This window comes from Sinohyriopsis cumingii, chromosome 8 (genome assembly GCF_028554795.1).
Source record: "Sinohyriopsis cumingii isolate HCF-2022 chromosome 8, ASM2855479v2, whole genome shotgun sequence".
Lineage (NCBI taxonomy): Eukaryota > Metazoa > Mollusca > Bivalvia > Unionida > Unionidae > Sinohyriopsis > Sinohyriopsis cumingii.
Genome location: NC_142968.1, coordinates 75,529,678 through 75,542,769, shown reverse-complemented (window position 1 = coordinate 75,542,769; position 13,092 = coordinate 75,529,678). Strand labels below are relative to the sequence as shown.

At 38.5% G+C, this 13,092-nt stretch overlaps 1 protein-coding gene across 1 annotated transcript in view; it reads left to right on the top strand.

Moving 5' to 3' along the window:
- The window catches only part of LOC149793850 (complement factor B-like), a 76,325-nt gene that overhangs the window by 18,416 nt on the left and 44,817 nt on the right, over positions 1-13,092 (top strand). Inside the window, exon 6 of the mRNA XM_089967828.1 lies at positions 1,586-1,786. Coding sequence (XP_089823954.1) covers positions 1,586-1,786 — 201 coding nt within the window. The remainder of the gene's footprint in view (positions 1-1,585; positions 1,787-13,092) is intronic.

Here is a 13,092-nt window from a genome sequence, read left to right as displayed (position 1 = left end):
TATGATAACATTTTTCTTTGCTCTCAAGGACAACATAAGTCTGATTTTTGTAACAGACATGCCACTTATTTTCTTTCTTGTTGAAAGGAGTCGCGGTGGCTGAGTGGTTAGCGTGAAGGACTCACGATCGAAAGGGTATGGGTTCGAATCCTATCACTGAACCAGCCTGGATCACTTACCATGATACATCCTTGGGCAAGGTACTTTACTCCAATTGTCTCGGCACTAAATAATCTAGTTGTGTTGATCTGCCGTAAAGCAAACCATCAAACAAGCGTGAAAGTTTCTTTTTCTGACACATAAAAAACAAGACCGGATTAACCCATGGATTAACAAGGTCACAACCTTAGGTCCTCATATTTTGTACTGCCTTCTTTAGGCCATCCATTCCAACATGTAAAACGTACTTAGGCCCCTCCCTCCTGTTGGCTGTAGACCCATCATAACCACAACCTTAACCCGTCCCAGATAAAGCGGATCTCTGTGTACGGTTGTATAAGTTGACAGAGTCGAAAATTGTGACGATAACATGTTGCCATTTTACTGTTTCTGCACGTTAATGCATCAAATATTCAAATATGTACCATATTTCTGACCAAAGCAGTGTTTGCTTTCGTGGAAAACGTGTTCTCTATTCGTTGTAGCTATCTCTTTGTTATATTGTTGAACCTTGATTCGACTCATTCGAACAATTGTAATTAACTATTCAATTAACATTGTTCATTTTCTGGAAGCTGCAAGTTTTCAAAGCACACATTTGACATGTACGATATTTGTTTGCTACCGCAACTTGCTGAATTTTATATTGAAAACATGGATATTTTTAAGCTGCACATTTTGCACGAAGACATTACTTCTTTTTACTTCTTTCAGACACATTTACCATAAACAAGTCTATCATATATTAAAATATTTTGCTATGACTTAGATTTGACGCTAACTTCAATCTCAGTTCGACAGAAATACAATTATTGGACACTTAATGATTTATTCCATTGGGTATTTCTTATGAAAGCCAGATATGTCAAATTAGTCATGAACATTTTTTGAGCATGTCATTTCTCTCAACAGCTAGGTATCCATCGATTTCTTAAAGCGGTAACTGTATATCGATTTACAGTGCATTGTAGTGATATGCGAAGCTTTTACGATTCCTCTTAGTTGACCTGAAACATAATGTAATATATAATCACCATCCCTCTCTTAGTATCGATAAATATTATTATCATCCTTCTATCGGGATCAATTAAGATAATAACCGTTACTTTATTGGTGTAGATTGAGCTCAGGTTTCCAAGAATGGTCCACTGTACCTGTGTTAAGTTTGATACCATCATAACATCCGCAGATTCATAAAGTTTTATCCATGGTGAACTTATTTATTATTTGTTGATGGGAAGCCAGCAGTTTATGTTCTCTACAGTTAACAAATTGCTTTCTTTCATGTTAGTCCGTTAATTAGTTGACTTTCTAAGTGACATAATTATGTATGTATGTATGTATGTATGTATGTATGTATGTATGTATGTATGGTATGTATGTATGTGTGTGTGTGTGCTTATTAATAATTCGTTTTTATTTTCAGACGAGCCGCCAACATTGAAAACCTCTTGCCCCGCACCTTGTGTTCCGTATGGCGCAATAAAAGAAGGGTCCAGCTACGAAATAGGAGATATTGTGCTCTTTCAATGTCATGAAGATTTTCATTACCTTGATACTGTCCATACAATTGCTAGGGTTTGCTTGGAAAATGCTATGTGGAATGGGACGGATATACGTTGTACCGGTAAGTTCATAATTCCAAAGAGAACAGCATCGCACGGTATAAATTTTACAATGCAATTGTTTGATCTATAAACTATATCACGTGCATGAACGTGTTTTATATCAAGCTGAAACCAACGGACTGTATACCACATGTTTAATAATAGATTGGGTGTATGTTTAATAATCACAACATCTTTTGAATGTTTTGCTCACATCTCCATTGCAGGTCATAAATGGACTGGGATCACAGTTATATTTCCTATATAGTTTCGACATTTGTTTGTCAGTACTGAACTTTCCGACCGCTCCGGTTGCCTAATGATTAGAGCGTCCGCCCCGGATGCGGAAGCTCGTATGTTCGAATCCCGGCCGAGTCATACCAAAGACTTCTAAAAATGGTACTAACAGCTGCCTCGCTAGGCGCTCAGCATTATGAGGTTAGTGTTAGGACTGTTCGACCTGTCAGGACAATGTGACTGGGTGGGACATCATGCTACGTGTCTGCGGCAGTGCCAGACATCACTTTAAACTGCTACACTGCATACATCGTAGAGTATGTGACTGGAAAACTGTTAAAGCTATGTTAAAACTCTAAATCACACACACACATGCACGCACGCACGCACACACGCACACACACAATTGGTCCAAATCATAATAAATCATATATTAATCTAAATTACCTTCAAAGATGAACTCACGGCGAAGTTCGTGTCTTAAATTATCCTTCATTTCTTTTGGTCTGTAAACAGACTAACGGAATGAGTCACATATTTCACTACTGGTTCAGCATCAATGCATCATTACTCATTGTGAACTTGTCGCTAAACTTCACACAGACAACCGCAACATAATGCTCATATTCTAAACAATAAACTGTTACGTTTAATTCTCTATCATAAATGGCTAAATCTAACCCTTGTATTACCACCAAAATGAGAGAGGAAACCAAATATTCTGAAATAGACTGGGACTACATTTGTGGGTACTGAACCGGAAATGAAAATTCGTAGTCCGAATGTAAGTAGCGAGTCTCTTGTTGACCTTAGGGGAAGCAAAGTTAAGCGTTATAGGAATAGTCTATCGGTACGGTGGCGCTATACAGTTTCGCATTTTGCATAGGGTTAGGATTTTAAAGAAAAAGAATGTCCCCGGCTTTCCTCACTGGTTATACTGGCTATTTAAAAAAGACCTTGTATATCTTAGGTATAATGCAAAGAACCTTTAATTCCCTTTATTTTGGTGTATGATTGATGGGTGTACTATGGGTTATAGAGTATACAGCTTGGCCTTACTTCAAATGTGCACCTTTCAAAAAAGTGCTAGCTCTACTTGGTCATTTTCACTTCCTGAACTTCAGAGGTCAATTGTATAAAAAAGAGCCGATAACTTTTTTTTACATTTTATATATTTGGTAATTCATTCATTGCACTTTCAGAAGCTGGTATTGTCCAGTCTGGCAAAATTCATTTGCCCTATTTTAATAGCTGCTATGTATAGTGTACTTTAGACTAATTCAGACTGATTTTTTAACACAAGGGAGCAGTCATTTTAGTTAGCAGTGTGCTTAAATCATGTAAAATTTCCAAAAGTACAATATCCAAAAGAAATATCATCCACATTACATTAATGTAGCATAGAGGTATGCAAACATTCTCTCCACTGTGCATGTTTTAAATGCGAACTACTTCACCTTACATACGTCACTCTCTCAAAAGTACATATTATCTGGTGAGCGCCACCTACATATGCTATTGTCAATGATTTTCATAGGATTCCCCAAACTGGTTCTATAGCTTTTCGACAGTTTTTCAACAACTGTGTACGGTTATGATTATGTATTGGGAATCAATCTGTGCCATAAAATAGGTAATGGCAGGTGGTGCATGCAAATCAAGTAATACCATATCCTGTCATCTGCTGCCAATTTGCCCCCCCCCCTCCCCACAGGCGCCGCGTACTTAATGTTTAACTAACATAACACCATCTGTAAGTCAAACTGTAAACTTTTGCCGCTACCTTTGGAAAACCGTAAAACACTTTTGAATGTGTTTTTGAATGTGTTAGGCATTATTCAATTATGGGCTTACTGAAAACTCGTTGAAGTTTAGGTAGGACAACCTTCATTTAGCTCTGACATTACATATTATATTAAAATGAAACCTATTATGAAAACCATTTCCATAAACCTTTCACAATAAAATGATTATTGATATTTATTCATATGGGGATAATAATTAGAACAAGCACATTTTATGGTATATATACTAATATTTAGGTGCGGTTATGTCATGCGAATAGTTCCCTGCACAATTAGTAATAAAATATATGGATTACTAGATGCTCAATCAACACACAACACTATCAGCAGGTTCCTCCACTGATTAAGTCGAACATACGATTTATTAGGGAAGTAAACATATTTTAACTTTATAAAGAGCTGAAAATGTAATAAAATATTGTCCTTGTTGGTGCTGAGACTATGAATGACAGCAAGCAATATCCTACTATTTAATTAAATTTTTGTCATACTGACTTCAATTGAAATTGATGTTATGACGTCAGTGAATGCATATAAAACGAGTCTCACTAATTAGCAAACAAAGTTAAATGCAGATCGATGTCAATGTGACTGTAGTGGCTTATTTTGATGTGTCGTTATTATTTCCTTCTTTTTTAAGAGATTGTTATTAATTATCGTTTTACATGGATCTGATATAATTTAAATTTACTGGTTATGAAATATTTTGTCAGTTCGAGTTAGGAAACACGTTAACGCACAGTAAAGAACGTAAATCATTCCCTTCATCATTGGTGCAACTTTGTATAAATTGTTTATTTATTTATTGTAACTTGAATATTTGTTTTCCTAAACATAATACATTATCAATTGTAGATCAAAAGTGTTTGTTTTATTTTTATATGATAATTATACATGTACGATATAACTTTCATGGGTATAATATTTAAAGAAAGCCTTAGTTCAAACTTAAACAATACCTAATCCATGCTAGAAATTCTGTTAAATAATAACCGTGTCTAATTTTGCAAGAGATAAATTTTGATATTTTGTCCTCTTCCAGCAAAATATCTTCTTGAAGTTTCTCTTGTTGTTCGTTCTTCCTTATCGATCGCCAGCAGCGTGTTGCACCTTTGACTTAATGTTCTAAATTCCTAATTTCATGAATAGGCGCTTGTGTGTAGTAGTTCAAATTATCTTAAGAATCTTGCATTTTGGTAGGAATATTTCAGAAATATTGTCGCGAATATTTTCCTAAGAATATTTTTGCTGATATTACTGGTCATTTTCACGATAGCTTTTCAGCAGGAACGACAGTAAGTAAGAGGGCGGAGCTGATTGTTCGATATTGGAACTATCCACTTGTGATTTCCTTTTATTACTGTGATTACAATTAAGAGAACGTGTATCCAAAAGAGCATCACTATGAGCAATACTTGCTGATTGATGCAAACTAGGAACAAAAGTTTCATCTTTAAAAGTTTGACCCAAAAACGTGTCAGAAAAATGAATAAAGTCCTGATAAACAAGATCATTCTCAAGATCATGCTTTGCCATAGCTCTAATAACTGCGTCAGCTGGATAAAAACCATTTATTTCTACTTCAATAGGATCAACTCTTATATCCGTGCGATGCAAGTCAGTTGCAAGTGGATTAACGAATACCTTATCTCCATCCATGTCATTACCTAGAGAAAATGAACACCCTGCGTAGGCACAGGAATACAATTCATATAGTCACTGGTCCCGAAACTAAGTCTGATGACACAATGGAGAGAAACATTAACAAATCGACGCCCTACTCACGGTATTAGATCACTTTAACTAGAAGAAGACTTTTCAGAAACGGGCATCGTACTTAATATCAAAATACTCTGAGAAGCTCATGTGTCTCTCAGTACCGTAATATGAGTATCCTTACCTAAACCACCAACAGGTGATACTGAGCCCTTCGACATGACTGGCTCATAAGCCTCCATAGCAAGCCAATACTGGGGTATACAAGCTCCAACTAGTGTATCTATTTCAATACATGACCGTGACCTTGACCTCTTAGAAACAAAAGTATTCGGAAAGCTCTGGTAGAATTTTGTTGTTATATTTCACCCTATAGCAATTATAAATAATATGCCCTTCTTCTTACAACAAGCACAAGTGGGAAGTGATAAAGGTTTGCGACCCGTCTTATCTTATCAGAAATGTGATTCTTCAGTTATACCAGATTGAGCCTTGTACGTACTCACACAAGACTGAAAAGGCTTCTTAACAGAAACACGCTGAGACGACATTTGACAATCTTTTTAAGTTTTCAGTCACAAACACAAACAATAGAGAAAGCTAACCTGACGCTTTCGACCTCACGCTAAGGACTTCGTCAGCAGAGTGATTTAGTCCTAACTGGCTGCTAACGTCGCTTGAAGGAATGGAAAGCGATGTTAGATTGTCATAGATATGCGGAAGGTTGAACCGTCCCCCGTCCTTGTTCAAGGTCGTATTGTGCGGATCGAATTCTTAACCAGCCACTCAAACCAGGCTTGTTTTCGATCTAGGAGTTTAACTGAGATCTAAGTTACAGTATGGCCAGGGCAAACCTTGTGGATGTGCCGTGATAGATCCGACGAGATTGGACGTGGTCTAATATGTTCATTATATTTCGTTTTCAATGTCCTTTCTGTTTCTCCCCCTGCGGGTCCGGGGTTGTAGAATTGGCCCGACGTGCCTCGCTACGTGTCGTAAAAGGCGACTAAGTAGAGGCAACCTGTTTGCCGTGGGTTGCGTCCCGTGTCGGGGGAGGAAAGGATCCTGGTAGTTGAGCAGTTCCCTGCAATACACTACTTTGGCCTCTACTTCTCTTAGACGGGTGGTCGGGATGGGCCCGGTTCCGACAAATCGGCTGGTCACGCCGAGCCCTAGGAGGTCTTTATTAACTTTCTCACCTTCTTTCTCTCTCTCCTTGTATCTCTCTTGATACCACCGTTGCCCCTATATTCTTTTCCTTTATATTTCACTTTTCCAAGTCTTAGAAGGCTTCCTAGAAGGCGGTGGCTTAACGGGTCAATCGGGGGGTAATTTTACCGACCTTAGAAATTGGCGACTTCAGGGTCATTCAAAGGTAATTTTATCAACTGAGTATGGCATCTGTGTATCCCTGACACTTGAAAAGTGTCCCCTTGTTGGGCTCCTTGGTGGGTGGGGAGCACGGGTGCTGAATTTTTAATCTAGCCATCATGGATAATTCCAAAAAAAATCAAAATAAAAGATCGAAACCCTTATCAGAGTCTGACGATGAACCATGTAGTGTGGAGTCATTTCCACGCTTCATGGTCATACAGTCAAAAGATGCCACGAAACCGCTTGCCGCACTATCTCCATTTGTCATCGAAAAGACTATCACAGGATCGATTGGCACACCTAAAAGTGTTAAAAAGTTGAAATCGGGTTGTCTTCTTATTGAGTGTGAGCGACGAGGTCAATCAGACAATATCAGGAAAATGAAAACGTTCTTTGATATCCCAGTAACCTCCTTCGCTCACACCACACTGAATACGTCCAAAGGCGTGATTCGCTGCCGTGACTTGGCTGGAGTCACCGACGCTGACATCATCGAAGGAATGAAAGATGAAGGTGTCACTGCAGTCCGACGAATACGTATTAAACGTAATAACAATCTGCAGGACACCAACACCATTGTACTCACCTTCAACAGGCCAACTGTACCCAAAGTGGTGAAAGTTGGCTTTTTGCAAGTAAAGGTAGAGATTTACATTCCCAACCCCCTTCGGTGTTATAAGTGTCAAAAATACGGCCATCACGAAGACCGCTGCTCCAAGAGCCAAATATGTGGCCGATGCGGAGACAATGCTCATCAGGAATCTGATTGTAGAGCAACTCCGCATTGTGTCAACTGCGGAAAAGAGCACCACGCAAATTCCAAGGATTGCGATACCTGGAAACAGGAGAAGGAAATTCAGAGGGTAAAATACACAAATAATATTCCCTATCCAGAAGCCAGAAAAATTGTACAGGCAAAAACAGCCCATCCTGGCCCATCCTTCTCCACTGTAGTGAAGAGCAATCCTAAAACAACGAAGGACGCTCAAACACAAACAGAAGCACCCGATTCAACACCAAATTCAAACACCCCCCATTACCAAGCACAGAAAAACACGGCATCTACTCAGACTACATTTAATAATACCCAACAACCTAAATCACCAAAGAATAAAAAATCTCACGGAAACAGGCAACAAAAGGGGTCAGATGACCCCATCAAACTTTATAACAGGTTTGGAGACATCGAGAGCATGGATGCAGAAGAATCTGCCCCCATGCGCCCAAGGGAACTCCAGACCTACAAACAAAAAATTCACCCCCGTACTTCCTCCAGAGAAATAACAAAACAAATTCCCTCTGCGAAAGGTCTAACCTAGCTCCAAAATCTTTAATTTAAATTTATAATGAAAAACACTATCATACAATGGAATTGTCGAGGACTTAAAGCAAATTACAATGATATTCTCCTGCTTTTAAACGAACATGATCCTGCGGTACTATGCCTTCAAGAAACCTTCTTGAAAGATACAGACAATATCACATTTAAAAACTACTCCCTGTTTAACACCTGCTCTCCAAATGTTGACAGGGCATCAGGAGGAGTTTCTGTTATTGTGAACAACAGAGCTCCTCATAGTTTCATTCCTTTAAACACCAATTTACAAGCCATTGCTGTAAGCGTCACTCTACATCGAGTGATTACATTTTGCTCTATTTATTTACCACCAAACACTAACCTAGTACCAAACGAACTCGATAATCTTGTTCAACAGCTTCCCGCACCCTTTGTTTTACTCGGGGATTTTAATGCCCATAACATTTTATGGGGATCGAATCATGTAAGTGACAGAGGTCACAAAGTTGAAGACTTTATTTCTAGACACGATCTGTGTCTATATAATACCAAAACACCTACATATTTACACCCAGGCACGGGTACATACACATGCATCGATTTGACAATTTGTTCTCCTTCGCTGCTTTTGGACTATGAATGGAAGGTCGCTGATGACCTTCACAGCAGCGATCACTTCCCAATCTCCCTTGTAAATCATAACTCTACAATTGATGAAGTAATTCCACAATGGAATTTAAAGAAGGCCGACTGGGCCAAATTCGAAACACTCTGTAAAACCAGGCTGAATGAGGATACAGTTTTCAATGTTAACGACCCCATTCAGCATTTTACATCTATTTTAACCGACATTGCAGAAGAATCTATCCCCAAGTCCTCAGCAAACTGTAAAAGAACCCTAAAACCTTGGCTCACTAAGGAATGTAAGGAAGCCATACGGCAACGCCGAGAAGCCTTGAAAAAATTTAACAATCATCCCACGCCCGAGAATTTAAGTAAATATCGTATTCTCCGGGCCAAAGCTCGCCGCACAATCAAAGAAAGTAAACGAGCATCATGGATGAAATATGTTTCCTCTTTAAACTCTCGTTCCTCAATTAAGAAAGTTTGGGACACGATCCGAAAAATAAACGGAAAGAGAAAACACAATTCTTTCCGACATCTAAAAGTGAACAATAACAATCTTAGCTCAAAACGTGACATAGCAAATGTTCTTGCTGATACATTCTCTAAAAATTCGTCATCATCTAATTATTCCGAAGCCTTCCAAAAATTGAAAACTCAAAAAGAAAGGTCACGTTTAAAATTCACATCCAACAACTCGGAAAGCTACAACCAACTGTTTTCACTATCAGAACTTATGGAGGCTTTAGACAAGGCCCATGATACTTCCGCTGGGCCTGACAAAATACATTACCAGTTTTTAAAACATCTTCCAGAATCGTCTTTAACATCTCTTTTAAAACTCTTCAATGATTTATGGATTACTGGTAACCTACCTAAAATATGGAAAGAAGCAACAGTAATACCAGTTCCCAAACCCGGTAAAGATAGTGAAGATCCTACCAACTATCGACCTATTGCACTCACAAGCTGCATGTGCAAAACAATGGAACGAATGATCAATTCTCGGCTTGTATGGTACCTGGAAACTAACAATTTAATATCTCCTTTCCAAAGTGGCTTTCGTTATGGACGGAGCACCAACGATCATCTGGTTAGACTAGAAACATTCATTCGTGATGCATTTATCAAGAAAGAACATTTAGTAGCGGTTTTCTTTGATTTAGAAAAGGCCTATGACACAACATGGAAGTACGGGATACTAAAAGACCTGCACGATCTAGGTCTAAAAGGCCGTCTGCCCTCTTTCATATACAACTTCCTCTCCGACAGAGAATTCAAGGTACGAGTGGGCTCTACTCTCTCAGATTTGCTCGAGCAAGAGATGGGTGTGCCCCAGGGCAGTATTTTATCTGTGACACTTTTCAATATCAAAATTAATAACATCACCAAGTGTTTGACTCCTGGTGTGGATTGCTCACTATATGTTGATGATTTTCTCATATGTTATCGGTCAAAGCACATGCATACAATTGAAAGACAACTACAGCAAAATATCAACAAGATTCAAAATTGGGCTAGTACGAACGGTTTCAAATTCTCGAAATCAAAAACGGTATGTATGCATTTCTGTCAATTACGACGACACCACGATGAACCTAAACTCACGCTGGACGGAACACCTATTCCAGTTGTTGAGGAAACAAAATTTTTGGGTATTATCTTTGACAGAAAACTGACCTTTATTCCACACCTAAAAAACTTGAAAGCCAAATGCTTAAAAGCACTTGACCTACTTAAAGTAGTAGCACACACTGACTGGGGTGCTGATAGAAAAGTCATCCTGAATTTATATAGAACGTTTATTCGCTCCAAACTAGACTATGGTTGCGTTGTGTATGGTTCTGCCAGAAAATCGTATCTTAAAATGCTTGATCCAATTCATCATCAGGGAATAAGACTGGCTCTGGGAGCATTTAAAACATCCCCGTGTGAAAGCCTTCTAGCTGAGGCGAATGAACCACCGTTATCGCATCGTAGAGAAATGCTTTCCGCACAGTATGCTCTCAAATTAAAATCAAACCCTCTGAATCCTGCTTTTTCGGCTGTTTTTCAACCCAAATACAAAACTTTATACGAAAATAAACCAAACGCCATACCTTCCTTTGGCATTAGAATATCATCCAGCCTTGACACTACAAATATAGATCTTTCAAAAATTCAGAAAACATCCATCTCCGAAACACCACCCTGGCTAATTAAACAACCAAAAGTACGTTTTACGCTACACGATGGAAAAAAATCCGAAACAAACCCTTCTATCTTCCACAACTCTTACCATGAACTCCTCACCGAATTTAAAAACTACACGAGAATTTACACTGATGGATCAAAGGATGAGGAAAAGGCTGCTGCAGCCTTTGTTTGTGGAAATCACACAACGCAAGTTCGCTTACCAAATGGAGCATCAATTTTTACAGCCGAAATCAGAGCAATAGACCTTGCTCTGCAACATATAGAAAAGAATCGTATTTCAAACTGTATCATCTTCTCCGACTCGCTATCAGTACTTCAGTCACTACACAATAGAAAACTGGAGAACCCATTATTGAAAAACATACTCGTAAAAAATACCGAGCTGAGTGTCTCCCACAATATAATATACTGTTGGTTACCTAGCCACATTGGTATTAAAGGTAACGAAAAAGCAGATCGCGCTGCTAAAATGGCCCTTTCTCAAGAACCATCTGATTTTAAAATACCATATACTGATTTTAAACCTTGTATCAGAAAGTTCTTACGTCAGAAGTGGCAGGCATCATGGAATGATGCTGTAAATAACAAACTTCATGCAATCAAACCAACTCTAGGAGAACGGACTCCTTCCTACAGAACCATTCGTAGGGAGGAGGTAGTCATTGCAAGAATCCGAATTGGTCATACTTATATCACCCACACCCACATACTAAAAGGTGAAGACCCACCAGAGTGCGTTTCTTGCAATGAACCATTCACTGTCAAGCACTTTATGATAGAGTGCTTTGACCTACAACCTACGCGCGATCGTTATTACGTTGTGCATGATATGAAAGAACTTTTTGATAATATAAACATCACTCGTATTATCGAGTTCTTGAAAGCCGTAAATATTTACTCTAAACTCTGATTTTTATGCTATCACCTTGTGCAGTTTTATGCAATATATATACCGTCCCATTTTAATACCTATTGATCAATTTTACATCTCCCGTTGAGCGGGAACCTTTATTTTGCACCGTTATCATCTTACCGTTTTTTAATTTCAACCATTTGTTCTTTTATATCGCTGGTCGATATAGGACCTTTTATAAGTTTTAAAAGATTATAGAAATAACACTTTGTTTGGCGCTAAATAGCCTAAAAGTGCTGATGCGCCGTTAAAAATAAATCAATCAATCAATCAATCAACCTTTCTGTTTCCCCAATTTAGTTCGTGATGGAAATGCCTTTCACCGTGTTCATCACATTTATAGGATATATAGATCCACAAATATCTCTCTTATCAGTCTTATCCATAGAGTGAACTAACATCTGTCTTAGGGTCCAGTACGGTTGGAAAAACACATAATTGTGTGTTGTTGGGAAACGCGCTTAAGGCATTCGGAAGTCCTTTCTACAAATGGTAGGATAATGTTTCCTTTCGGAACTATTCTGCCAGCTGTCTACTTTAACTGGTATTGTTATTAAGGCTATCAATGCGTCTGTTGGTAACCTTCTTAATCGCCCATTTCCGATAATGACACCTCTTTAGGGCAGCATTGTTGTAAATCTTTTGGGTTCGACACAACGACTTTGGCTCTGATATGTAATTTTCTGACCACCCCAAGTTTTTGATGTAATGGACGATACGAGTCAAAATCAAGGTATTGATCGGTGTTCCTAGGTTTACGACAATCCGTAATTTTCAAAGTGTCGTCGTTGTTTATGACGGTTTTTTGTGTTCAAAAAAGATCATCCGCCATTTTGTTCCTTTTTGATGGTGAATTTAATACCGGAATCAACGCTATTAATGTGATCTGTGAATTCCGTTACATTTTCTACCTTCTGCTTAGTGTGTGTATCGTCAACATGGTTGTACCACCAACGCGGCGGATGGAAGCAGTGCTATGGACTGAAAGTGTTCCATATATAAATTACACACGATTGGGGAAACTGGTGAACCAATATTACTTATAATACTAAAGCCTTTGAGATGAAGATTTTGTTACAAATGGAACCTCCTACTGTCTTTCTAAGGTTTCAAATCCTTTCTCATTAAGGTACATTTTAATGTCGCTACTGACAAAAGTCTTGA